The following is a 27,145-nucleotide window of genomic DNA, read 5'->3' as shown; positions in this document are numbered from 1 at the left end:
GTATTGTTTTAGAGATTTAGAGTTCAGGATCACTTTCATGAATCTGATTTATACGTGGGTGAGATGGAGCATTCCAAATCATCCAGGACCCAAAGTTCATGCTAAAATGGCTCAGTCTTCCAAAAATGACTAAAGGAGGCGACTTATTTAGTTTTTATTGTATTTTTTGAGGGTTTTTTTCTGTTTGTTTGTTTTTGCAAAAGTTAAGGAGAGTTTAAAAAAATAACTAAAAGAGCCGCTTCAGGTAACTTGTTGATGGTCCCTAAATGCATCTCAGCGAGCCAGCCTGGAAGCCCAACCTCAGACCCACTTCCCCGCGGGGACGGATAAACCCACATTAGCGTCTCGAGGCAGTTCATTAAGCGAGTGCGCGCGCCGTGTCTCCTCCTCGACAGCGCCTTCATCAGGCTCCAAAGTTTCCTCCACAAATGGCCAAATACAAACCCTGGCTGGTGCGCTGCGTTATCTGCTCTGGTTTAATTTGCGCAGTCGCCCTGGTTTGTCTGTGCGTCGCCGCGCTTTTGGACGGATGTTCTAGCGGCAGTTTCAAGCATGCGGCAGTTTCAGCGGACTCCGTCATCTGCTCGGAGATCGGCAGGTAAGCCTCGGCTCCTCATAGTAAAAGTGGAAAGTTTTCAGTCAGTTAGAGAAAAAAAAGAGTAAAAAAAAACTCTACTCGTGGATGTTTGTTGAGATAATAGTGGCTCAAACCACATTTACTGTATTTTTTTATTTTAATTTCAAGTGTTTTTGTTGGTGGCTCGGTCAGCCTCCAGACTGTCCTTTGGGTGAGACGACACACTAAGCAGTTAATGAGATTTGTTCAGCTCTGTTTGATAGAGATAAAACCCTCCTTACCCCCACCTCACCTCCTGTTGATCTCCCTCCAAATATTTTTGTTTCACCGCCGGTGAAAAACAGGTCTCCTAACGCACCGACTGACCCTAATTCGGCCAGAGATTTCAGCCCCATGTGAACTTCATTAACGGCGACTCCCCCCCCCCCCCAAAAAAAAGCAGATAAAAGGAAGCGCTTCGCTGCAGGAATGTGCGCGTGGTGAGTTTCTGTGTGGATGCAGTCTGGACCTCACCTCACGTCCAGGTCAGAGAAAACTCGAAGGAAGGAAACGCAGAGGTGCGATGTTGGTTCGCACCTCCGTAGTGAAGTGGGACGCGAGGGGTCCAGGTATCAGTCCGGAACCTCCCTAGACTAAATGAATATTGTGAGAATAAATGTAATTTAATAGAAGTTGCCCTGGTTGTTGAATTCTAGTCAGCGTTGTTGTTTTTTGACACTTTTGCACTTGTGGCATGTTGAATTTTAATTTTTACTGCTTGAATGTTGTAATTAAAATTATTACTAAAAGTTGTATGTAGAACAGATTACACTAAAAAAGAGAAGAAAACACCAATAGAGGAATTACTGTCTTTTTCTTTGAGAGTAATTGGACAGTTTGGGTGGAGATGATGATTTTTTAGATATTTTAAGGGGGAAATGGGATTAAGGGTTGAACCATTTGGGGACCCGGGATGTTTTTGAGTCTTTTTTGCAATTTGATGAAATTTTGATATTTTTTTCAGCCCCAATCAGATTTGCGTTCACTCGATTTTGCAGTATTCGACTTGAAAAGATGCCAAGTCATCATTTTGTAATGTTTTCAGGGTTTATTATTATCATTATTATTAGTATTAGGGGGACAAAATGATGTGATTTGAATGTTTTCAGGCTTTTTAATGCAGAAAACTGCAAAATCTGAAGTAGGTTCAGCAGGCTCACACTGTATTTCCTCAACAAATTCATGACCTTTCATCACACTTAATAGTCATACTGGCAGGAAGCGAAGCCACAAACTGCAGTTTGACTCAAATCAGCTGTTTTCATCAACTGAACACATGTACAACACATGTGTGGTATGATCTCATGAGGCTTCATGAAATGAAAATATTGCAACATGATGCATTACCCACTCCTAGTATCCAGGGTCGCGCCCCCACAGCTTACAAACGACAGATTAGCCTCAGACTAGCGGTGAGTTTGGAGTCACTGAGACAAAATACGCTTCTTATACTAAGTTCCATACCAGTATTACATTTGTTGTCTACATTGAGACAGACTTTACCAGAGACAAAAGATTGTCCCAAACTGTCCTCAGACTGTGAACTGTGAACAGACCTGACAGGTGGCCAACTTGTGGCTGAAAAGACCCATTCAGGTTTGAGAAGTGTAATTAAACTGGTTAGGAACGAGTTTTAGAATCAAAGCCATTACCTCATGACTCAAGTTAAAGACCAGTAGGGGGAAAAAAGAAGAAAAAAAAAAGCTCACCTCCTGCCAGTTCCTTCCTGGTATGCAGCCTGAGGTCTACCACCATTCATGCCCAGTCTAAACTTGCTTTTGTGGCAGCATCTGACTGCATTGATACCCTAAAATAATCAGGCCCAGTTGAAGCTGATATTGTGCAACTTCTCTCTGTGGGTGGGCAGTTGTGTGTGGAGTAGTCAGAGGGTTGGTGTAGGTGTGTTTAAGCATTCCCCACAAAACCCGTTGACTAATTGCTGCTCCGCAGAAATATACTCCAGCAGGGCGGCTCGGCAGTAGATGGCGCCATTGCAGCTCTTCTGTGCAACTCTGTTGTCAACCCTCAGAGCATGGGGCTTGGTGGAGGATCTATATTCACTATAAGAAATAAAACAGGTGAGTCTCCTTATTCTTACGTTCGATTTCTTTTCAAGGTCATGGGAATCAATAAAATCCTCATTCTCTCCCAGGCAAAGTGACGATCTACAACTTCAGAGAGACCGTTCCTCACTCGTACAAAACCAACCTGCTGGACGACTGTCCCACCACGTTCAAGCTTACGACAGGTAGGCAGGGTTTTCTGTCAGTTAATTCTTGTCCACAATGTAGTTTTATACCTCTAATGTTCCCTTTAAAGCAATAAAAGCAGCAGATTATTTGTTCATTTATTATGTTTTAAATCATTTTACTTTAAAATCCCACAGCATCGAAGTACATTTTTCTGTATTTTATTATTTTTTCTCCTGTGTATATATCTGATCAAGTGATCTGACTCCAAAGCAAGGTTTCTCTCGTGTTACCAGCATCATTCCTCCTGACTTTACTTTGTTGTTTTAATGTGCCTGAACTATTTGCCTCCTCTTCGTCATAGGCACCCAGTGGATCGGCGTTCCTGGAGAGGTGCAGGGTTATGAAACACTTCACAAACAGTATGGCAGGCTGCCATGGGCCAAGCTGTTCGAGCCAACAATTAAACTGGCCAGGGATGGAATACCGATGCCCGCATTTCTAGGAAAACTTCTTCAGTTTCCCTTGATTACGCACAGAGTGCAAAGTTCCTCCCTCTGGTGAAGTACCTCCACAAATTTACAGCAAAGTCTAGTACCTCACCTGTAGCAGACCACCAAAAAAGAAGTGATTGATGGTTCATAACAAAATGTTTTACACCCCTTGACTTAATCATCTGTGTCAGTACAGAAATCTGGGAGTGATAAAACCCAGCATTGTTTTTTTAAACATTCCCAGATTTTATTATTTGGTGGGAAAGTTTTGAAACCCCAGAGTGGAACACGTACTCTCGAGGGTTCTACTTTCAGAATTACACAATAATGATTTGCACAAAATGAAATGTTATGTGGGCTAAACTATAATTTTAAAAAAAGTTTGGTTTTTTTTTTTTTTAGCATTGAAAACACTGATTTTGTTTTTTGTTTTTTTTTAATTTCAGGAGCTTAATTTACTGATCCAGAGATTAAAAAAAAGTATTGGCCTTCTTTCAAAAATGTGAGGATGTTTTCCTTAAATGCCAGATGCACTAAGGGGTTTGCTGAGGGTGTGAAACATTTTCTTCCTTTTGCTTCTGCAGGAGTGTATTCACTGCTGCAAAACCCTGCAGAACATTTTACAACATTCATTGATTTGTGCCTTCAAGTATGGAAGATTTATGCATGAAATAAACGTCGCCTTTGATCGACATCCAGCAACGACCCGGAGACGTCAAGTTTTTCATCTTTTAGTCTTTACAGCTTGTGCGTTACATTGTGGTTTTATGCTCCCGTAAGTTACCATTAAAGTTCGTTTGTACTCATTTTGTTTCAGTGAAGTTTTCTGTAACGAGAACAAGAATGTTCTGGGCGTAGGAGATGTGCTGAAGTTTCCTAAACTTGCAGAAACCATGAAAACCATTGCGGAGCAAGGGGCCGACGTGTTCTACACCGGCAAGATAGGACGTGACTTAACTCAAGATATTCAGGCTCAAGGTTGGTGCAATGTCCAAATCAGTTTGGGAAGTTTGATATATTGGGGGGGGAAGGACACATAGTATTTATGATATTTTTATTATTCTATATTTAGGTGGGACGTTGACAATGGAGGATCTGAAACTCGTCCAAGTGCGGTTGCAGGAAGCTTTGACTGTTACTGTGGGGGACAGCAAGTTGCACATCCCTCCCCCGCCTGCTGGGGGCCTCTTGCTCGCATTCATTCTCAAGATAATGAAAGGTTTCTTAATTTAATGACCCCATGAACCCTGAATTTACTTATTGCAGCAGCTGTACTATCTTCAGCCTCTACTCTGAATTTAGAAGAAATAAAAAGTGAAGACTTGACTGTCAAATGGTTCTAATGGTGGTTGTTGCGCTGTTTCTCAACAGGGTTCCCTTTGACTCCAAACTCCATGGATAAGGACGAGAAAATCCAGATGTACCATCGTTACATCGAGGCTTGTAAATTTGCTAACGGGCAGCGGAGGGCAATTTCTGATCCTTTTTTTAATGACAAGAAGGTTGGGAGAGTTGTTTTTTTTCATTTATTATGACACAAAATAATATAGTTTTAATACAGTACAAGTCCATATTTTTATACTTTTCCAAATTATTACACTTCCACTCTGCTCTTTGGAGCGTTTTAACATGTTTCAGCTTAATTTACCAGCCAGCAATATTTGGTCACCATTAGCGTCCGTGTAAGTCAGAGTTTTTCTCCGGATTTGGTGGAAAGTGAAGCGGAATTAAAAGCAGATAAATAAGTGTTTCCAAAGTAAGAACGTTCCCTAAAGCCTCACCACCCAGTTAGATACAGTAGCTAAATCAAGTCAGAACATTTTTTTTTAACTTGCTATCCACAAGGCTAGCATTACATTAGCTGCTCCAAAAACTAGCTATGTGGTGAAGACAAATTTGCAAAAGTAAACCGTGACGTGTCTGTGACATAAAAAAAAATTACTACATAAATTACCTAAACAATGTTTTCAGGCTTTTTCACCTCAAACGCTGCCATGTCGAATGACTTAAACCTCCTTTTTTGAGCTCTAAATTGTTCTAGTGGGATATTCTGAGCTGCTTAGGTGTGTTCTCCCACCTGAGAAGTTGGAACTTTCCCTCTTCCTCGTCTATGAAAATATTGTAGTCTCCTTAAAGTTGCACTAAGCCTTGCTGCATAGTTTCAGAGCAGTTTCATTTTTGTCTCAAATCTTAGGCGTCTCCCCTTTATCTGCCTGCCCCCTGAATACATGATGAAAAAAAGTCTGGTTTCTGGAGACAACGCAGGGCTCACAAATGGCAAACAAACACTGAGTGCACAGGATGTGCACACGAACATAAAAAACCACGTTCCAGCCAATCACACACAAGATGGTGGGGGATGGAGGGGTTAGTGCGTGTGCAAACATCGGGAAATCAGCAGAGTACTGAGTAGTGTAGTAACAATGACACTGGTAAGCCATTTTTCAATGTAATAGTTTATTATTCCTAGCTTACTCTATTGGTCCAGGCTAGCACTAGCACCGATTCCAGGAAGGAGAAATTCTACAAGAAGTGTCTCTTTCGCAGAAGCTTATAAAATAATTTTCAATATATCAGCAGTAACTCATAACCTAACAGAATAATTTTCAATATATCAGCAGTAACTCATAACCTAACAGAATAATTTTCAATATATCAGCAGTAACTCATAACCTAACAGAATAATTTTCAATATATCAGCAGTAACTCATAACCTAACAGAATAATTTTCAATATATCAGCAGTAACTCATAACCTAACAGAATAATTTTCAATATATCAGCTGTAACTCATAACCTAATATCGTAAAGATATTGTATAAAGACTTAGACTATTACTTTACTCATGAAACGGTTGGAGTTTGCTCACTCATCTTAGCGACGGTAGCACAGAACAGGTCCACTTTAAATGTCGATGGACATTTACAGAAACACGGGGGGGAGGGGCGAGCTTTCTCTCTGTTTATATTTGTAACGAACGTCAACGGATGTGACATCAGGCAACAACGCTTAGTGCACCTTTAAGGGAATTCCCATAAATATTTGGCTGGGGGACAGAAGAAACACCACCCAAAAATAAATGCTAATGTTACTCTGATATGTACTATTGAGTAAAATACACAAAAAAACCCCATTAAGCTGCAAACTTTGAAAAACTGAAAGGACCAAACGTGAAATCTGGTAATGACTGTGTTGTCTGTATGTTAAAAAGGCAGAATGCATTTAAAAGGCTAGTGAAATTCAAAGAAAAGAGCAAACATATCAGAATATACAGAAGCTGTGACCAGTTGTGCTTGTCATTTCTCTCTTACAGTGCCGCTGTTGTCTTGAGATCATGTTAGTGAAATCTATCTTGAGAAACCGGCCTTTGTTTTAAATAGCTTAGGTAACAATATCACAAAAAACATTTGGAAGCCATTCTCAGCCTCCGGAGGAAACACAGGATGTCATTAAATGCTTTTCCAGTCTCTGATCATGACATCTTCTTTCAGAGTGCCAACCATCTGATCGATCCGTCCTTCATTAATCGCATCAGGGAAATGATTTCTCCCAACCGCACCCACAACGACTCTGACTACTACGCTGCCAAGCCTCCGCCTGATCACATCGGAACCACGCACGTGTCGGTCCTGGATGAAGATGGACTGGCTGTTTCTGCTACCAGCACCATAAACCATCTGTGAGCAGGAAAACTCTTCCCACATGGTGACAGTTCATCATCCTCATCGTTAACATCATCATGTAACAGGCATCCTCTCTGATTGTAGATTTGGAGGAACCGTTTACTCTTCACGGACGGGCATCATCCTCAACAATGAGTTGTCTGACTTTTGTGGGAGAACAAATATAGTGAGGGCAGGTAAAGTCTTTAAGTCAGATGAATTTAAAATTGACTTTAATCTCTTTCTGACCTGATATAAATGTAATTGTAGGTGAACAGCCTCCTTCCTCCATGACGCCGGTGATACTGGAGTCAAAGTCTGGAGGGATTCTTGTGATTGGTGGATCAGGTGGAAGCATGATCACCACAGCGGTGGCCTTGGTAACGCAACTGAACCCAATACTCATTTGTCTGCTTCCTTATTTGTTTGCTTACATGATTCTCTCCCTTTATTGTCACAGACTATAATAAATCACCTGTGGCTAGGCATGAGTCTGGAAGACGCCATTGCTGCTCCCACAATATTTATTGATTCCAAGAACGTTGTGAATTTTGAGCCTGGTTTTGACGAGGTGAATTTTCACTTCTATTTATGTTAGCTGTTTTTTCTGTTGGAGAAATTATAATCCAGTAAAATCAGATGAAATTCACCTATAATCAGTTTGTAATCTGGAGGGATGAGTGATATTAATGTGTGTGTGTGTGTGTGTGTGTGTGTGTGTGTGTGTGTGTGTGTGTGTGTGTGTGTGTGTGTGTGTGTGTATATGTGTGTGCGTGTGTACCTCAGGCTGTGATTCATGGTCTTGAAGCTTTTGGACACAAAGTTGGAGACTGGAAATTATTCTTCAATGTGGTGAACGCTGTGGAAAAGGAGAACGGCTGCATTGTGGCTGTGGCGGACAAGAGGAAGATGGGAACGGCAGCTGGATACTGACACCGTCGGGACACAGCACCTTCGCACTCACTGAGTGAGCCATCAGGTGCTTTTATGATGGCTCCAATGACCAAGAAAACCTACGTAAGCCATTTTGGCCATTATTACAGTTTTAGTACGGACATAAGTAATCTCGATGGTGGTATGGGTGGAGGCGACTAAACGAAAGACAGAGGGCAGAGGAGGACATGTACAGCCAGAGAAGTCCGTTTTAATCCCTCAGTGTCTCAGAAAGCTACACATGCACAGCAACTGTTACTGTGGACAATCAAAATCAGCTGGCAGCTCTTTTACTGTGATGGAGGTTTAAATTAGACATTTTGAGAACAATTCTAACCTTCATCTATTCTCTTTTTAAACCTTTTAAACTGTCTGACTGCCTCTGGGATGTTTCCTCAAACTCAAATATTAATTTAATTGGCACTGAGGGATTATAGTCGATTAAAACTTTGGCCACAACCATGAAAATAACAACTCAACTTTCCAGCCAGCTGTCACACACATAAACCCTCATAACTGCCACTCTCCTGCGTGGCAAAGAAATGACTCTTAAAACCTAGAAACAAGTTCTCCCGGGGTAAATTAAGTGAGGGTTTTTTTTTGTTTTGTTTTGTTTTGTTTTGTTTTTTTGTAAACTGCCATTGTTAACCCTATTTTAAGATATGGTCATGGTTTGCTCTGGCACATAAAATATGTTGGTAAAATTCATGTATGTTGATTTTGAAGCTCTTATGTGTCTCAGATAAAGGCATTTGCTAATAATTAAGAGGTTGTGGAGCACATTAAACATCTTCACACTGGATTGAGAAGATGGGCAAAGCTTAATTTTGATGACGTTAAAAAAATTCCCTGGGAATTTTCTTTCATAGTGTATCATGGAACGGTGTATTTCTAGAGGCCAGGAGCACGCATCATCTGTTAGCCCATTAGCTCAGAGAGTGGACAGACAGGATAACTGGGATTTCCATGCTGTCACTTTATTGCACAGTATCTCACATCGGCTGCACAAAGCCAGGTCAACGGCATTGTATTCATGAGTAATACATGAGCATCAGAAGATAACTTAACCTGCGGCAACTCAGTTTGCTCTTGTAAATGTCAGAAGCATAAACTGTAGCATGTAGCAGAACTGTGTGTGCAGTCTCAAGGTGGTGCTGCTTTGTGGATCTGTTGCAGCAATAACATTAGCTTTTTACTTGCTGTTGCATTTAAACTTCAAAAGTCACACATTTGTTGTTGGTTTGTGAAGATTATCTCGCTAGACACATTGTGCAAGTATCAGAAACTTTTGTTTGTAAAGCTTATTTCCTGTAGTAATCCAAAAATCCAGAGTTAAGATCCCATTGGTTTTAGGTGGAAGAACCCGGGGTGATGGTAACTTCCGGCTAAGCCTCCCCCCTGATGCCGAAGCAGATGCACAAGCGGGCTGCTAATACTGCTGATGTTGTTTATATACTGTATGAAACTCATCATGGACCGTGTGATATGTGTGCTATGAGCCATAAAAGCTACAAACCCATGTTTTTATTTCCTGAAAAAGTTCATCGTTAATGAGCCAACCCTTTTAAAGTGACTACCTGACACACATGTGACTTAAGGTTGACGCACAAGCAGGGAACATTCACTGTGACCTTAAAGATGATTTTGTTGTATATAGAACCACTGATCTATATTGTGATTTTTTTTTTTTTTAAGACTAGAACCTAACTGAGCTATTTCATTAAAAAAGGGAAAATTAATATACAAAACATATTTTTGCACAAAACCAGATGTCATTTTTTCTCATTTGTGTCTTAATATGTCTTGTTTTGTAAGGAGAAAAATGCACATTTCCACAAAAATTAAAACATAAACCATGAGGATATCTCTGATTCCCTTCTGTTAAATTCTCAACCACAAATTCTTTAGCCTTTTCACTGTAACCTACATTTCTTTACATGTTTATTTCTTGCTGATAGTGTGTGATCAGCAACAATCTACTTCATACTTTCCTGTTTGCCTTGTTCCAGGCCAGCGCTTGTACACTGACACAAAGGAAGCAGCGAAGAAATACATTTCAGCAGAGAGTTATGAATTAGTAATGATTCCTTAAGTGGATTCTGCTCCGTTTTCCTTTGAGGCACGAGATGTGAGTTATGAGATGATACAAATGTGACTTGTGTTTGAAGCAGCTCTGTCTTTGTTGCATGACAAATAAGTTAATCTGCATAAGCTGTGACTTTACCGCTACAGTATCGTGATATTTGCATCTGTGTGTAAATAACAGCAATTTAAAATGAGCATCATTTCATTCTGTATTAAATGTCTCCAATAGTCTTTCAGCCAAAGCAGATGCAAATAATCTCTGAGTTGCAGGGTTACAAAAAGCCTTGATGAAGTCACTTATTATTTGCTGCTATTATATATGCACTTTGAACTCAGATATGCAGCTGGCATGATCTAAAACAGTGCTCAACCGTCCATCCAATGTCTTCTGCTTATCTTGTTAAGGGCTGCGGGGGGCAGGGCCAACACATAGAGACAGACAACCATTCACACTCACAGTCACACCTACGGTCAATTTAGAGTATCAATCAGCCTCGTCCCCTCTTGATGTCTTTGGACTGTGGGAGGAAGCTGGAGTACCAGAGAGAACCCACACAGGAACAGGGAGAACATGGAGACTCCACACAGAAAGATCCTGTGCTGGAGCCAGGACTCAAACTCAGAACCATCTTGCTGTGAGGCGACAGTGCTGACCACTGCACCACTGTGCTGCCACCCTCTAAAACAGTGCGTTAAGTTAATTTAGTTTTACATTTCCTATACAGAGAATGATTATATATATATATATATATATATATATATATATATATATATATATATATATATATATATATATATATATATATATAGGTAGCTCAAGGGGGAATAAATTGGCCTGTCTGAGTTGCGTAACTGTCAGCTAAAGTTCATTATTGCTGCAGAACTGAGATTCTGCTTAATTGGGCCTTAAAGGGGAAAAAAAATCTGTTCTTGCTCATTTTCCATCTTCTTAAAAATAACTAACTGCAGCAGGTTCTACAAGTGAAGATTTTTTTTAACTGAGTTCAGCAGGGCATCGTGGTGGCTCAGAGGTTTAGAATCACCCAGTTACAATCTTGCCGCTGATCTTGATTGTAGGCACCTTATCACGTGTTGTTTCTAGCGAAAAGCCTTAAGACATGTGTATAATTCATTATTGATGTAACTCCTTGACGTGAGAGCTGAGGAACTTAAAGCCCTGAAGCCTGGTGGTGACAATGAGCTGCAACAGCTGGGGCCATTATTGGTCTTATGGTCGTGGGGAAAGTCATTATGAATGAGCTGCAGGAACAGACTCACTGATGTTTCACTTTCTAGTATTTTGAAGGAGCACACCACCTTTTTGGGAAATACTTATTCCATCCTCCCCGGAGCCAGGCGAGAAGATAGACACCCTTCTCTCCTCTGTGTGTAAATTAGGGAGCTGAGGCACGCAGAGACTGGCTGACTGCTTGTTAGCTTAGCACAATGAATGGCAGTTGTGGGGAAGCATACCTCTGTAAAAGTGGCCCTTGCCAGTATTAATCTGAGTAAAAAGGTATACACAATACTCCCTGTATACTAACAATTTCAAAGTTGTTGATATTCTAATTTTAGAATCAGATACATTGCGGGAATTATGTATGTACACCCTGACTGGGTGTAGTTATTGACACAGCGCCTCAAAACATCAGCCAACAAAACGTTTTTTTATGAGTAAGAGTTACTGCCTCTTCTAACGTAAGAGAGGTGGAGGAGGATTACTTCTGGACAAACCAAAATCCTGATTCTCATGTGGTCTAACCAGAATACAAGTTTTGGAAGCTGAGCAGGCAGGATGAGGGAATGCTAACACGTCCCACCCACTACCATTCATTGTGCTAAGCTAACTGCCATTCGTCTGGTTTCTGTGTCTCAACTTCGTAATGCAGCACAGAGAAGAGAAGGTTATCTTTCTTCTTGTCTGGTTCTGAGGAGGATGACACATATCTACATTTGTACAGTTTCAAATAAATGGATGTGTCGCTTTATAAGCAAGCGTGTAAGCTCTTTAGCTGTTGCCATACATGGAAGGTTAAAATGAATGTTAAAATTAACTGACACTGGCCAAGTTCAGTTGCTAATATTTCAATGTTTTTAATAAACAACAATGACGGTAAAATATTAACAGTATACTGCTTAGGATTTACAAATGTGCTTCATAAATAGGAAAGAATTGTACACATTTATAACTGACAGTGTCAACAAAACACAGGGAGAATGATTCCAACTTTTCTGTCCACATTCCAGTTTCAACTTTTAAACAAAAGTTCTCTAAAATAACACAAGAATGTTTTGCAGGTTTTAATTACATGAAATGACAAGATGAGATATAAACAGAGCAGACAGAAGTGTCAATACCCAGGATTAATTTTAGAGAGAGGCAGGCATGTTTTCAAGTAACTGAAGTGCTCAGTCAGTGTTCGAAGTGATCTGGGTTGCATGGGATGAAGAACAGGAGGATTATTCAGCCTTCAGAGAACAACTGGTGCACATGACAGCTGACAATGGTTCCCAGTTCCTTAAGAAGTCTCTAGTGGTGCCAAGGTTCACACTGCACCGGTCTCTCTACCTAACAGGAAGTGTGTTTATGACCTCAGTACCCTGCTGCGTAAGCCCATTTACGAGGATCTGACTGAGCGTGGAGTCCGTCATCGTGTCGAACCACTGCCTGCACCACAGCTCCCGTTGATTTGAGGAACTCCGTCTCGTGGTTCTTCTTTGCCAAACCATCCAGGATGTTCTGCAGATAGGAGTGCATTAGAAAATCGACATCTTCCATATGAAGAGAGGACGGGAGAATGGCGTGGCATGATCTGAATGTCAAAATGACCACGTATCCTTTTTGAGAAATGTTCTGAAATGTTGTGTCATTTTGATAAAGGGGACTGCCACCGACTTTAGTAAATGATACTGAGGTCAGTATAATAAGGTATATTATTGATTATCTTGACCATGTTATTACTTGCTCTTTTCATACTATTTTGCATTTGTGTAATATTACCATTTTTCTTGGCCTGTTTATTTAGCGGCCTTGACTTTTGACTGAACCACAATAATGTAAACTCTTCATCCTTAAAGCAATGAAGGATTGCAGTTTTTTAAGCTTAAATCAAAGAGTTTGTGGATTGCTAATCATACAGATGGAAATTCAAAATTCACTTATAAAATATTCCATCCTGAGTTATCGCGTTGATATAAGACAACAGTGGCTTTGACCTTTGGCTTGTAAAATCTTTTTCAGTTCATCATTGAGTCCCCGGGAACATTTGTGCCAAATTTGAAGAACTTCCCTCAAATTATTCATCAACTTCCGTTTAAAAAAGAATCCGATGCATCGACAAACTGACAACAGATGTGCAATCTGTGATTCAGACTGTACACACACTTTAGCTTTTGCTCATCAACGTAGACACTGTGTAGAAAATAGGTCGGCTGGCGTTGGCTTGTGTTATCATAGAAGCTCGGGGTGTTTACAAGTGTGGATGTGAGTGATGGATTCAGTGTGGATAACCATCGGCCCGAGACCACACCGACGTCAAACATCGTGTCCCGGTCGCCCTGCTAACAGAGCTCTCTCAATAAACAAGATACTGGGTGAAGCACATGCGATATGTAGCTCGACAGACACTTGATGATATTATGACCTCATTCTGAGACTTCAGCAGAGAAGAAGATGGGAAACAGCCTTTAAAACTCGCTGGTAACTTTTCTCTAAAATCTTTTCAAACTTAAAACAAGAGAGTAATTCAGGTATTTGTCATTCAGACCATTCTAAATGGTTTTCTCTCCATTCATGGACTGTTCTGCTCCCTGAAGGCAAATATGATGAACAGCATCGGCAGTGCCAGGCAGCAGAGAGGTGTGAGTGTGCAGTGTTTTCTGGGCTTTTGGCTGAAGGATTGTCTCCCGTCACAACGCGCCACCCAGCTATTAGTCACATGTATCAGTATTGTTTGCTATTTGTGACACTCACTTTGTCAAAGTCAGGCTCTGCTACGGTGGCGTTGGGACTCAGCTGGTTGTGGAGTCTTGGATCTGATACGGCCTTCTTCAGATCGTAATTGAAGAAGAGTGCATTCAGAATCACCTAAAGTAGAGAGGAACAACAAACATTTCACCAAACCAGGACTGAGAGTAAATAAAGGTCAGCCAACAAATGGATTTTCTCTTCAAAAATACGCTTTTTTTCCATGCTGCGTCACTTCTGTGTGATTCTAAAATGCAGGAAGAACCAGCCACATACAATAGACACTATTTAGCTTGATGGCTAACAACAGCAAACTACAACACTTCCACTTTGACACTACTGTGAAGGAGCTCCAAACCACAAGGATTTAGTTGTTTTTTTTAGCTCAAATAAAAGTATATTATACAGCCTATGGTTGGATAAAGAGGATGTGGTTTATAGTAGTGGATACACTTGAGAGTTCGCAAACAACATATTTCCGGGCGGTTGTGTTGTTATGTTGTTGCTGTAGCTGCTGTTACCCGTCAGCTGCAGTTAGCTTCACCCTAAACAAACGTGTCTGGCTCTCTCTTCTTCATGAAGTAACAGAAAACATCTTTGTTGCACCTATTAGTGAGTACTTGAAATCTTAAAAAAACACATTCTGTTGTGAATTATCTCTTAGAACAGAAAAATTGGGCTTCATTCCAGATATTTACACACATCTGTTCTTACATGCTCGGCCTGGCAGACACATCGACTTGATGGCTTTTATAACTCCTTGTATCTGACATCGTCACCACTGTTCCATCACCGACACAAATGTATACAACTTTCCCTGACATAAATGAGCCCTGTGTCTTACCTGAGCGATCGAGGTAGTGATTTTTGTTCCTCCTGATCCTCCCACCACCATCTTAACTTTGCCGTTCTTGTCAAAGAGGATGGTTGGACACATAGAGGACATCGGCCTTTTCCCTTGAAACACGTGAATGGTGTTCAATCAAACCAGTGTCAGACCTTTGCTACATTACCACAGCTATCCAGGTTTTAAAGAGCAACACAATCCGGAGATGTAATATTCAGTATCAAGACAGGCTGTGTGTGTGGTGTGTGTCTCCTTTATTCTTACCTGACTTGATGAAGTTGTTTGGTGAAGGAGGCACTCCAAAGCCATTTGTGATGAGCGGGGAGCTGAAGTCGTCCATCTCGTTGTTGAGGAGGATCCCTGTCGATCCTGACATGACTTTGGAGCCCAAACTGAAGGAACCAATCAGATATAAAGGATATGAAGGCACTCACAGGCCCCTGATAGATTGACTGATATCACTTGGAATATTTGTGATAGACAGTAAGAGGTCATACAATTGGTTAATGGTGCTGGTGGCGGCCACGGCGCTCCCGTCCTCTGCCACAACAGAGATGTGTGAGGTCCCGTGGTTTTCAGGGAGGTAAAACTGAGGCTCGTAGTAGCTCATGTGATGCGTCGTGTTATCTGTAATCTTTTCTCGAAGGTCACTGGCGAAGGATGAGGACGTCATGTTCTGGATGAGCTTTGGAGAAGAAAGTAAGACATAGAATTAATTTAAAGATAAAAACCAAAAATAAAAAAAAACGTGGAATAAGAACAATATGGAGTGAAAGATATACAAATAAATGGATGACTACACATAAGAGCAAGTGTGTAAAAGTTTATTTTAATATGTATGTTAAGAGATGTTACTGCTTATGTCCTCAGGGAGGTCTTTCCAAGAAGAACCCCATCTAAAGATCTAAAGGAGCTGGTGTTGTCATCAGGGGTGTAAAATTCAATAACATAACTTGGGGCAAGACCCAGTATTCCGAGCTCTAAAAGTGATCAGTAAGATCTTAAAATCAATTCCTCACTGGGTGCCAGTAACCAGCAGCCAGAACAGAAGTGATGTGTTCTTCTCTCATCTTCTGAAACCAGTAAGAGGCTGAAACTGCTGCGTTCTGAACCAGTTGGAGGCAGCAGAGGGATCCCAGCAGTCTAACTGGGAGAAGATCAGCACATGAAGGACTGTTTGAGGGTTGGGGCATGTTGTTGGTGGTTCTTAGGTAGGTGAATCAAGACTACTGTCCAGACATGTCACAAAATTCTTTCGTTGAATATCATTTCCACACTTGACTAAACTTGTTTAATAGCCTCTTGCAGCTCCCAGTAAAGGTGAAGGACACTGGTCTTAGTTTAATGGAGATATCTGCATTTTACTGTTGAAATCGAAACACTACGAGGCCTATAAATTCCTGCTCACTGAAAGATTCCTGCACTACAAAATCTAGTACTTTCATTATCAAAAAAGCTTGTCCACCAGCAGTTTTCCACCAGCACTTGAATGCAGCATGTCTCTAATGCGTGCTGCTAACACAGATGTAACCCTGATCTGTGACTGACAGGCAATGTGATCGCACACATTTAACAGTTTGTAAAGTACACAAAGAGAAATATTAGATATTCACATAGGAAGCTATGCATATCTTTGGAAGGTAAAATATTAATATTCAGGTCAGGGCCATTAGTGTCTATTTTCTCTTTAGAATATCCATATTCAACAAATACAAAGAACTCAAAACATTAATGTGGGGTCGTTGTTGCAGTCATCCTCTTTGAAGCAAAATCAACAATTTTTAGGTCATCAGGTTTATTTGCTCAAATACAAAAGAGGCTTCCGCTTGTGCTAAATAAAAGAACGTGCAACTCCCCAGACATGACCTGTTCTTGCTAATCAGTCAGTTTCAAGGACGGACCAGAACCTTACATCTGTGATGTTGAGGAACAGCCGATCTCCAAGCAAGGTCCGCTTTGCATAAGCGAAACGAAAGGCCTCCGTGATGCGATGATACGTCAGGATCTCGTTTGCTGTGCTTGCCACACTATCCGAGGTGAAGTTGTAACCTGCAGAAAATACAACAAGCAATCGGTTCCTCCATTTACACCGCCGCCACATTCATCAGTCTTCGTTCAGATAGCTGCACCGGTAAAGACGACAACTAAAATGGACTTGACCCAGGCAGCTCCTGTGTTTTTATTTAGTCTACAAGCCTCCCTGACCACGGGTATTAGCCTGAGCTGACAGCCTCAGAGAAAGGTTGAAAGAGCTTGGGTTGATGGGTTTCAGCTGTTGGACAGAGACAGGAGTCACGCTAAATCAACCGAATCAAAGTTTTGGTCACTGAAATGTGTATGTGAAGCCTCTGCCACTCAGCTATGTCCAATTAGTGGTAAATTGGAGAGATTATATTGTTAGTGTGTGAGGCAGCGGGCTGCAGTGAGTGGGTGGCCAGTCGGAGGAAGGCAAGGTTCCGAGAAATTAATTACTTTGGAGAGAAGTTTCTTATCTAATCCTCAGAGGGAGCAGAGATATAGTCTTCAACGGAAATCTACAGTATAAGCGGGCGAAAGTGAAATCAGAGAGATTATAGTGCACACAGAACACGATTATATGATGAAAATGATGATAGACATCAAACTGTGTGAAGACAGCAATTATCTTTGGATCCTTTTTCCTTCACACCAGCAAAGGCCTTGACGGCAGGGTTAAAGATCCATCACTAGTCTTGGTATTGTTCTACTGATCAGAGGAAGCAGAGTTTAAAACCAATGTTGTTTTCGTAGGCTAATGCTTATTTTTTATATTGGGGCACCATCTGTTAGTCTTGGCAACATCTTCTAATCCAAATGATACAATAAACACAACAAAACAGGTCATTCCGAGGCTGCATTTGAAGACGGCAGCAGCAGCTTAGCAAGGCGACTGTCCCGTTTTGCCTTCAAACGCAGCTGGGAAATGTAACCTTCTTTTCCTGCATTTGGAGATTTCAACTCTCTTAGTAGTCAAAGCACATCAGCGAAGAATAACATCTGGCATCTTGCAGGGTCCCCTACTGCAGTGGGGTAGTTTTGAATTAGTTTTTCCACTGCACACACACACACACGCGCGCGCACACACACACACACACACATAATTGCTGTTTTGTTTTGGTTTTTTTTTTTACATAAAAAAGACAAGTCCAATTCTACACCGTTCCTATTACGAGTTGATATGGAGCTGCCTTTTTTCTGGTCTGTTTAGTTAACATGAACACACTCAATGCAGCTGAAAAAGGTGAAAGGTTGTAACTTTGATAGATGCAGTAGAAGCAGCACGGAGGACAGTGATGGCGTTTCTGTCGTTGCTATTTTAGATCTCTCGCTTTTTTCTCAGTTTTTTTAAACTCAACGTTGATGTTAGAGCACGACTCGGGTTGAATTCGCGGCCAAGATGACATTCAGTCTTAGAAGTTTCTGGCAGAGGCGATAAGCTTTCATTGCCTCCATGTATATTGTTGATAGGGGAGCCAGACTGCTGGTGTATAGGTCAGAGATTGGGGAGTTCCCCTGGGTTTAATGTTCACATCTATGCCGATTGTAGCCAGAAACACCCGTATCTACTGCTTGGTCATCAAACCGCTGATTAAAGCTGCTTCCATTGCAGCAAAAAAAGCCAGACGTTAGCAGGGTTTTTTGGGCAAGTGGGAGAGAGTTGCTCTGCTAAATTCCAAATGACACAAATGATAAAACCCACGGGGCCTTAAAACCTTACAATTTCTTTAAAATAATAGGCAAGGTCACGTAACAGTTTACAACTGTGAGGTTTGTTTCGAGACACAAGGGTAACTGCTGGGGATGCCATGATGAAATCTTCCAGAGACCAAGTTGTTTTAATTAATAAAAATGGCTTTGTTTGATCGCTGATTTGATACAAAATTTAGGAGTGCAGCAGCAGCAGTACTGTGATGCAGCAGTACTGTGATGCAGCAGTACACACAGCTAAACGCTACTGTCATATAATGTTTCGTTTGAGAGGTACAAATATCTCCTCGTTCACCACCCAACTATTGTATGTTAGCATGCTAACGTTTTCTAATTTACTCTTAATGTGAAGTATAAGATTGACTGCATGTTTTCCGACAATCATCAAGAAGCTATGTGAAATAACCGCAACCTCTTAACACTGCTTACTGGTTCAAAATGTACCGAAATGACATGGCGGCACCACACAGACAGTAACTGTGAATCAGCGGTTGAGGCTATGGAGTTTGGTCTCTCACGCCAGACTCTGCAGCGTGAGTCAAGCGTTTGACTCCTGTCCAAGTCCCATTTAGAACACATCATTCCAGATCCGTAGGTTAAGTTGCTCACTCTTCTCGTAGGTAACTTTAGGCCAAACATTTTTTAAGAGTATATTTCCAGTACAGTAGATCAACATGCTGCTCACAGTGGAATCTTTTCCTTTGAAAGTGACAGGCAAAGTGAATGCACATTAAAGCACATTCTCACCCACTCGTTGTGTTTTTGGAAAGAGCATAAAGGCTTACCATTCAAGATGTTTAATATCAGTGAGAGCACAGGGCCGCTAGCGGGGGCATTGGGAACAGCCATGGTGCACTCCCCCACATTCACCATTAAAGGTTTATCCAAGAGAGCTTCATAATCCCTCAGATCCTCCATTGTGATGATTCCACCTATACAGAGATTGACACACGCTGTGAATACACACTTGGACAGAATTGGAAATATAAATCCTTCATGCCATTTAATTTAGATGGGGTGAGAGAAGTGCATTTTAGAATACTGTGTTGCGTGCGAGTTTCAGTGATATTCCTGGCAATAATGATGATAGTGTCTGTTTGCTTCATGGGTGGAGGAGGTTTATCTGCATAAATAGCTGTTACAAACCAATATCTGAGATCACATGGCCTCCTTTGGCGATGGTAGTAAGTGTAACCAATATTAAAATCTTCAGGAAGGTTGTATGAAATTCAATGGTATTCTTGAGATATAAAAATAACTACCTGCTGCTCTAATATCTGCCACGAGACTCTTAGCGAGTGGACCCTGGTAGAAAGCATCGGGACCCTTCTCCGCTATTTTCCTGTAGCTTTCTGCCAGCTTTGTGAATTTGATCGTTTCACTTTCCTTTAAGATATCACCATTCCTCCCACAAAATACTTGGCTGAAAGAGAGGAAATAATCTTTTAAGCCAGTTAACACCATTGTTTTAAACTAGGGCAATATCATTGCGAAGTGATTCTAACTTTGATATGTTGGGTCGGCTTCTCTCACCACAGGGCGGAATCTTTGATGATGGTGTTCCTGTGTCTGGATAGAGCAGAGGCGAGAGCTCGGCCCAGAGGAAAACCCTTTTCAGCAAGATCAATGCTGGGCTGAAACAAGTCTTTCCAAGGCAGTTTGCCATGTCGTTTGTGTGCCAGCTCATAACCTCGAATCTCCCCCGGTACAGCAATAGATAACCCTCCTGTCACCCGTTGAAACAAAGGAGCCAGAATTATTTTATTGCTTCATACAACAGATTATTATAGCATTCTGCTGAACTTGGAGTCTCTTACACCATTTCTCTTTAAGGTGTTTTGTTTCCAAATGCAGCAGCGCTGCTTTCAAATTACCTTTCTGGGATAAATCTGTACTGTTGCCAAACATGTTCTTGGTTGCGTTGCGTGGTGCCCTCTCCCTGGCATCAATGACCTCAGTCACTCCTGTAATACACATCAGTCAACGCATTTAGGATCCAGAAAGACATAATAAAAAAAAAATCAAAATAAAGAAATAAAATGTGGAGATGCATGTTGTACCAGTTGTTGCATTGTAGATTGTGAAGAAAAGCCCACCCCCGATGCCCATACTGTGAGCGTTCATCAGCCCGACACACAGCAAAGCAGCTATTGAGGCGTCTACTGCAGAGCCTCCTTTCATCAGTATATCTCTGTGACACATTTAATAAACATAAACAGGGTTGAAGGTTAGTGCACAGCTATACGTGTAAGCAATGTTCATGCTTCTGTGGTTATTTTGCATGCACGCATGCATGCATAGGTCATGCATAAGTTCCCAGCGTCCTATATGTTCCCCAGATTCAGATGATCTCAATGGCAACAGGATGAGGAGTCTCACGTGCTGTCGGACGTAACCACATGTTCTGTGGAGTACAACTGCACCCCCAGAGTGTGCCAGACAAAACTGATCACAGGAGAACTTCTGAATACAATAAAATGATCCCCGTCGGATTAGTGGAGTGTATTACTGTCTTAAGGCTTGTTCCAATAAAAACTGGATAATATACATGAAATATTTGGTTAATATCCCTTAATAGTCTTTTGAAATGTGGAACATAGGACCCTGGGCACAGATATACTCTCTGCATGCATGAGTCAGTATCTGTTAAGGAGAAACATGTCTGTCATAAATAAAAGTGTGTGTGTGTGTGTGTGTGTGTGTGTGTGTGTGTGTGTGTGTGTGTGTGTGTGAGCCTGCATTTGTGTATGTGAGCTCTCGCCTTCCGATCTCTGAACAGGGCCCAGCATCTGCCGCCACAGCTGCCTTCAAGTAGACTTGTTCACTTGGGCGCTTCCTGCTTCCCATACCAAAGAAGACTCCTACAAACGTAGCAACAGATGCCAGCAGCAGTAGCAGCAGCGCCACAGCTATTGTTTTCTTCACCATTTTGACAGCAGCTTTTATGTCTGAAAAGACAGATTCATACAGATGTACAATAAAATTTGTGAAAATGCACCTGAAAAGAAATGCTTTGTAAAATTAAAACTCTATAGATTCAAATAAAAAACAACAACCTCAAATTCTCCAAAAATGAATTTGAAATGTAATTTGAAATGAACTTTGAGAGCTGAGTAGATTTTTCGAGAGGACGTCTTTGCTGCTGAGGTGCCAGATAACAACCAAAGTCCATGAGAACGTTTGTATGGCTGTGACTTTGACAATAAACCCAACAATCACAGTTCATGTCGTTTACCTCCAGCTTGGCATGTGAATTGTTGGCGTCTGACGTAACAGAGTGATAACACAACTGAGAAAACAGATGATTGCAGAGCTTTTGAGATGATGGAATGCGATCGTGTTATTGTGAAGTCATACTGTACAGCTTACTGATACACCTGCCATTATGCTGGTTTCTTATCATGAAAAATATCATCTCCTGCAACTCTCAGAACCGCTTGGAACTCCTGACCGGTGTCATTTGTGAGTGATTACACCAGGTGATAGATACTTGTAAACATGTGCTCCTTAACCAATTCCTCCATCATGAAAAGAACCACTCAGGTCTAAACTTTACAATTTTTAACCTGCTCATCCCAAAAAGATGGTGCAAACAGCTCAAACCAACCTTAAACCACATTATAAACCTCCAGTTCTTCTTAATGTAGATCCCACACAGACGCGCCATGTCAGACACACCTAGCAGTGAGGACTGAACTTACCTGGATGGGGTGGCGGAGGACAGCAGGGCTTCTCAGGTTCAGCGTCAACATGGAATCAGAAATATCTACACTCACTCCCCAACATCTCAGCGAGACTGTCAGCTAGATCTTTGTTTGCTTCCATCTCCTTCCTGTCCAGTTTACAGCTTATCAACAGGACCTGCTGTACTGTACGTTCATTTACAGCAAGTGACAGCGAGTCAGTGGAACAAACACTGACAATTTGTTCAGTTTACTTCATGAGCTAAGATTTGAGTTTAAATTCTCCATGTACTGACAGGATTAAAAAGAAAAGAAAACAAAACAATATCCAAACAAAGAAATCAAAGACATTTAAAGATGAATGACATCATAATGTATTCAAAATTGAAAGTAATGTAGTGTACCGGTATATGGTTAACTGAAAATAATGTGTATTTTGGCTTAAGGTTCTGTCAGCCGATGAATCTTGAAATGAACACAGCAAAGTTTTAACTGCATATCCAACGGCGAGGCTCTGGCTGGGTTTTCAGCAGCCAGCTAGTCACTAATATTTTTTTATGAAGCCTCGATCTCAATAATAATTCCTCCCATTTGCTCCAGAAACCCAGAGCTTACTGTCATACAGATTATTTGGTCTGTCAAAGGAAAGGAAACCTGGTTATGTAACCGACAAGTGAATTGACTTAGTTGCACAACACAAGAACCACATTACAGTGCAAAAAAACAACAACAACATTTTCAACATTATAATATCGTTTCAAAGTTACAGCAAGGAAAAGTTAAGAGTCATTTTTGAGGTAAAACATCTTGTGTTTAAGTTGCCCCTGATTTGGATTCTCCAGACATGGATGATGATCACGAGTGACCCACCAAAACATAAGTATGCAAACATATATATTTATATTTTTGTGTGTGTGTTTTTTTGTTTTGGTCCTACCTTGGTTTTTCTCGGTGTGTCTGCAGCAGGCTATTCCCTCTGTGCGTTTGTCACAATCTGTGGCAGGTGAGAGGTAATAGACTCACTGTGGTTCTCAATCTGCAACTATCACGGATTCATTAAACTTTAACCAACAATAAAACACATTTCTTTGTGGTACAGAGAGGACGAGAAATGAAAGAGGTGAAACAGAACCAGAGATCTGAAACAGCCTGCAGGTGCTCATTCAAACAATCATTCACCTGTATTTGGTCTTCACATAGATTTAAGAACTGCGTAACTCTGAACAGAGGAAACATCTCTGTGACAAAGATTAACCAGCTTAACCAGCAGAAACCTATGTCAGTGGACTCCAGGAAGTCAACACCATAACACCATACACACACACACACACACATATATATATATATATATATATATATATATATAAAATAAGCTTTAATGCAACTTAATGTGATTGTTTTTTTTCCTCACAAAACCTGATATTTAAGTTTGAAGTAAAGTGCCTCCTCACCAGGAAGATGAAGGCTTTCAGGGCTGCAGGGAGAGGATCACATCTGCCATGAGGGGAGGAGGAAAACACTAAACTGCAGGGGAAGAGTGTGAAGAGCTGCACCACAGAGTGGTCAGTTAAACAAGCAGCCAGGCCAATAGGTGGAGGGGATAGGACAGAGGATTGACAAAGGAACAACAGGTAATGAAAACCACCATGACAAAGTGCCCTTTGAGTTAGTCGGGAGTAAACTCCCAGAGTGACATCCCCGCCCCCATGTAACTCCACCAATCACCTTCTTTACATGGGGGGGGGGGAGAGAAAAAAATCAAAGTGCTCAAAAATCTAATTTGCTTAAGACCCAGATGGCCTAAAGGTGCTTGAGGAAGAGTGGTGCCACTGCAATCAGAGAAAAAGCCCTGAAGACCTGTGGCTGAGACAGAGTGCCAGACAAGCGGCCTTGAATTTGATTGCCAACATGTTTGGTTTATTTAGGGCAGCAGAGCCTTTCTTGAAGGACGCAGCAATGACCCTGCAAGGTCACACTGTAGAAACAACCCCCGACCTCTGATTCAGGGTACTAACTGTGTATCACTCTGTCATTTTAGCTCTCTAATATGTTGATTAAAAGTGATCGCACCATCCAGAAAAGCTCTTTTTCGTTTGGTCTCAGCTTTGGACATTTAGCTGCAGCTGTGACAACATCGACTGTTCATGTTTGTTTTCATAGCTGTAGCCCATTAGCTCGACCAAATAGCCATCGATAGGAACATCGCTCCAGTTCAAACAGATGCATACGCAGCACCCTGAAGGACGTGCTGCTCAGGTTTGGGCAGCAACAACACCACAAGACACAGTTGACACTCGCAACCTATTATTAAATTCAAGTGACACACTGATGTGTCAGCTTGTTAAGATTATCATTATCTGAAAAAAAATGAAACTCATGACAAGTTTGTTGTACCACTTTAATTAAAAGTAAAGAATGTAGTGTCTATGCAGCCATAATCACGTACGATTAAAGATAATGAGACACATCTTGAACTGGATGTCTGGTTCAGTACAGCGGACCTTGCATTAAACAAGGGGATGCACAGCGCAGTTTTCGCCGTATTTGTTTCACAGGATTGAACATATCAAGACAACGTTGCCTCGTTTTCTTGCTCATCATCTTGTAAACACCTTTACTTTGGATATACAGTATAACGTCGGCCATTATGAGGGGTGAGGGGTGATGAAGGTACGCACATTCATTTGCATTAAGCGCTTAGATTTAGGTTGAAAATTAAGATTTAACATTTCAAATTCAGCGTGAAAATAATGAGCTAAATGGAAAGAAAATGAACTAATTAAAACATGAAACGAATAAACTAAAGTAAATATTGAAAATACATCCATTTGAAAATTGTACTCAGGTTTTTGCATCCAGCACACAGCCCAGAAACTCTGACCTCTTTTTAACAAGTGGATATGGCAGGTGTCTCTTCAAGCTCTACTCCTTCTTCCTTGTGTAAGTGGCAACTAACGCACGCGTGCATGACCAGCTTCCCTACTGCCTTAAAAAAAAAAAAACAACAACCTTTCTTGTGTTTCTCTTGAATGTCGGTTTTGCTGTCATGCATCAAAACTGAAGTGACAAGGCTGTTTCTGTTTTTTTACTGTACAGAATTTAAAGTAGGAATATTTGTGATGAAGTCTCAGGAATAAAAGTAAAAAGGCTTTCCAAAAAATTTAACAGTGAGGCCCAAATACTAGATGATACATGTAACTTGACTTCTTCCCATCTTGGTGTGATACATCCATTTGGACTGTGGTTCACATTAGTCTATAAATCAATGCTAATGCCTCTTTAGGTCTGACACAGCACAGCGGGCATCCATTTCAGCCTAAAGCCCCACCACTATGTAGAGAGAGACTAATTATTCTCATACCGTCCCTGGGAGTCACCTTAAATTCAAACAGTGTGTAAAAACCTCAGAGGGTCGCACTGATGACCCTCGCACAGTGAGAAGCGGAATAAAGGAGAGTGAGCAGCGTACCGCTTTCTGCCATGTCTGTTCCTTGATTGTCCCTCTGGCCTTCAATGCTGCCACTTCCCGTACCGAATCATCCACTAGTTCAGTGTATTTGTTGTTTGAAGCACTAAACAAAATCTCTGTCCACCGGTCTGGAGCTAAAACACCTTCTGAATGATGATAATGTGATGTGTTGACAAGCGCAGTCCTGCACAAGGCATGCGCGCGAGCAAGGAGGCTAAAAACTAATGTCTATTATCAACACGTTGCTTAAGGTGTTGGGGAGAGAGGTTGAGTCAGCACAGCACGGGACAGCTGGCTACTAAACAATACCTTCACCAGCTCAACTGACCTTGCAGACGCCGTGACGTGGGCGGTAGAATTACAGCAGTAATTCTCCTATTGGCCCCACCCAGATGTTGCCTGCACACTTTGCATTCAGGCTGGAAACCTACTGACCCCACCCGCCCGCCCCCCTCCATGTGCCGAGGAGGTTGACATGATGTGAAGAACATTTGAGAAGGTTGGAAGACAAGTGATGACTCCCTGTGGAGGTCCCAGTTCACCACCCTGTGGTTGGCATGTCTGCGCTTGGAGGAAAATGTCAATTAGTCTTTTTTTACATTTATTTTTTCTTATTTAAGGAATTAAATTACAAATGGTGCTCCTGCGGGCTCAGTCATCCAGGTCGTGGTAAAATATTTAAGACGTCTCATTGCTGATATCAAAGACATCTCCCATTATCCAGAAGCAGGGGTGCTGCTAGAGATTTCGGGGCCTATATTTTACCCGACTGGACTGCATCTTCATACCGTGTTGTGCTTTAGTATTTTTCAAAAGGCTCTCAGTCATTGGATCATAACATCCTCCCCGGTGGTCTGAAGTACAGTCGATGGTTCTGCGCGGGGAAAGATGGAACTTGTAAAACTGATAAAAAGTTTACAGGCAAAATAAAAAAGAAATGCAACTCATGCCGAGGCAGAACTTTATCTAGTTCCAGCAGTCACTGTGTTGGAAAGTAATCAGCGTTCCACCAAAATGAAAAAAAATGTATGCAAATACAGTAATTGATTTTGATATTTTTGCTTTAGGAAGCACTGAATGTTTCTGCCTTAAATGCATTTCTCAGCTGATTCATTCTGAGCTGTACAGATTTTATATCTTTGTGTTCCCACAGTCAAACGTGGAGACCTACCAAAAATTACTTGGATCAGGATTACAAAAAATAAAGAATGAAGAAATATTAAGAATAAAGTCAAAATCTCAACACTTAGGTCCTCTTCTTTTTACTTTTGGCCCTAATACTTTTCTGTAATGAAGCCATTTTTAGCCAAATCCGTCGTTTGACTGCTCCTGCATTCTTGATATGTGCTGAAGTGCACACAGCACTTTTCACAACATGCAATGCAAGTGTTACAGTGCATTTTCACAACATAGCACAGCAAGCCGCTTCCTCAAAAAAGACCGTTATTTTTATTTTGGCTTCAGTTCGATTTTTA

The 27,145-nt window shown here is 41.2% G+C and overlaps 2 protein-coding genes across 4 annotated transcripts; one reads left to right on the top strand and one right to left on the bottom strand.

The window, feature by feature from the left end:
• The first annotated feature begins 318 nt into the window (after positions 1-318).
• On the top strand, positions 319-9,773 carry LOC147244039 (glutathione hydrolase 5 proenzyme-like). Of its 2 annotated transcripts, none has more exons than XM_086187739.1 (12): positions 319-598; positions 2,567-2,694; positions 2,769-2,864; positions 3,170-3,365; positions 4,117-4,277; positions 4,372-4,518; positions 4,671-4,801; positions 6,790-6,977; positions 7,066-7,157; positions 7,231-7,340; positions 7,421-7,531; positions 7,747-9,773. In XM_086187739.1, the coding sequence occupies exons 1-12, from the start codon at positions 429-431 to the stop codon at positions 7,891-7,893; spliced, it is 1,677 nt and encodes a 558-aa protein (XP_086043865.1). In that variant the 5' UTR covers positions 319-428; the 3' UTR covers positions 7,894-9,773. The 2 variants fall into 2 exon arrangements, with proteins under 2 accessions (XP_086043865.1, XP_086043866.1); XM_086187740.1 differs by lacking the exon at positions 319-598 and adding an exon at positions 955-1,185.
• A 2,411-nt stretch (positions 9,774-12,184) lies between these two features.
• Positions 12,185-21,449, bottom strand: ggt1b (gamma-glutamyltransferase 1b). 2 transcript variants are annotated; one of them, XM_086187559.1, is made up of 12 exons: positions 21,280-21,449; positions 20,579-20,709; positions 20,393-20,482; positions 20,052-20,244; positions 19,781-19,941; positions 19,304-19,450; positions 16,705-16,841; positions 15,290-15,477; positions 15,057-15,184; positions 14,790-14,902; positions 13,952-14,065; positions 12,185-12,718 (listed from the first exon to the last, which is right to left on the bottom strand). In XM_086187559.1, the coding sequence occupies exons 1-12, from the start codon at positions 21,444-21,446 to the stop codon at positions 12,572-12,574; spliced, it is 1,716 nt and encodes a 571-aa protein (XP_086043685.1). In that variant the 5' UTR covers positions 21,447-21,449; the 3' UTR covers positions 12,185-12,571. The 2 variants fall into 2 exon arrangements, with proteins under 2 accessions (XP_086043685.1, XP_086043684.1); XM_086187558.1 differs by lacking the exon at positions 21,280-21,449 and having other exon boundaries at positions 20,579-20,702.
• Between the last annotated feature and the right edge of the window lie 5,696 nt (positions 21,450-27,145).

This window comes from Aulostomus chinensis, chromosome 19 (assembly GCF_037954235.1).
Source record: "Aulostomus chinensis isolate RoL2024-O1b breed Wild chromosome 19, RoL_Achi_v1.0, whole genome shotgun sequence".
Classification (NCBI taxonomy): Eukaryota; Metazoa; Chordata; class Actinopteri; order Syngnathiformes; family Aulostomidae; genus Aulostomus; species Aulostomus chinensis.
This window is presented reverse-complemented; position numbering and strand designations above follow the sequence as displayed.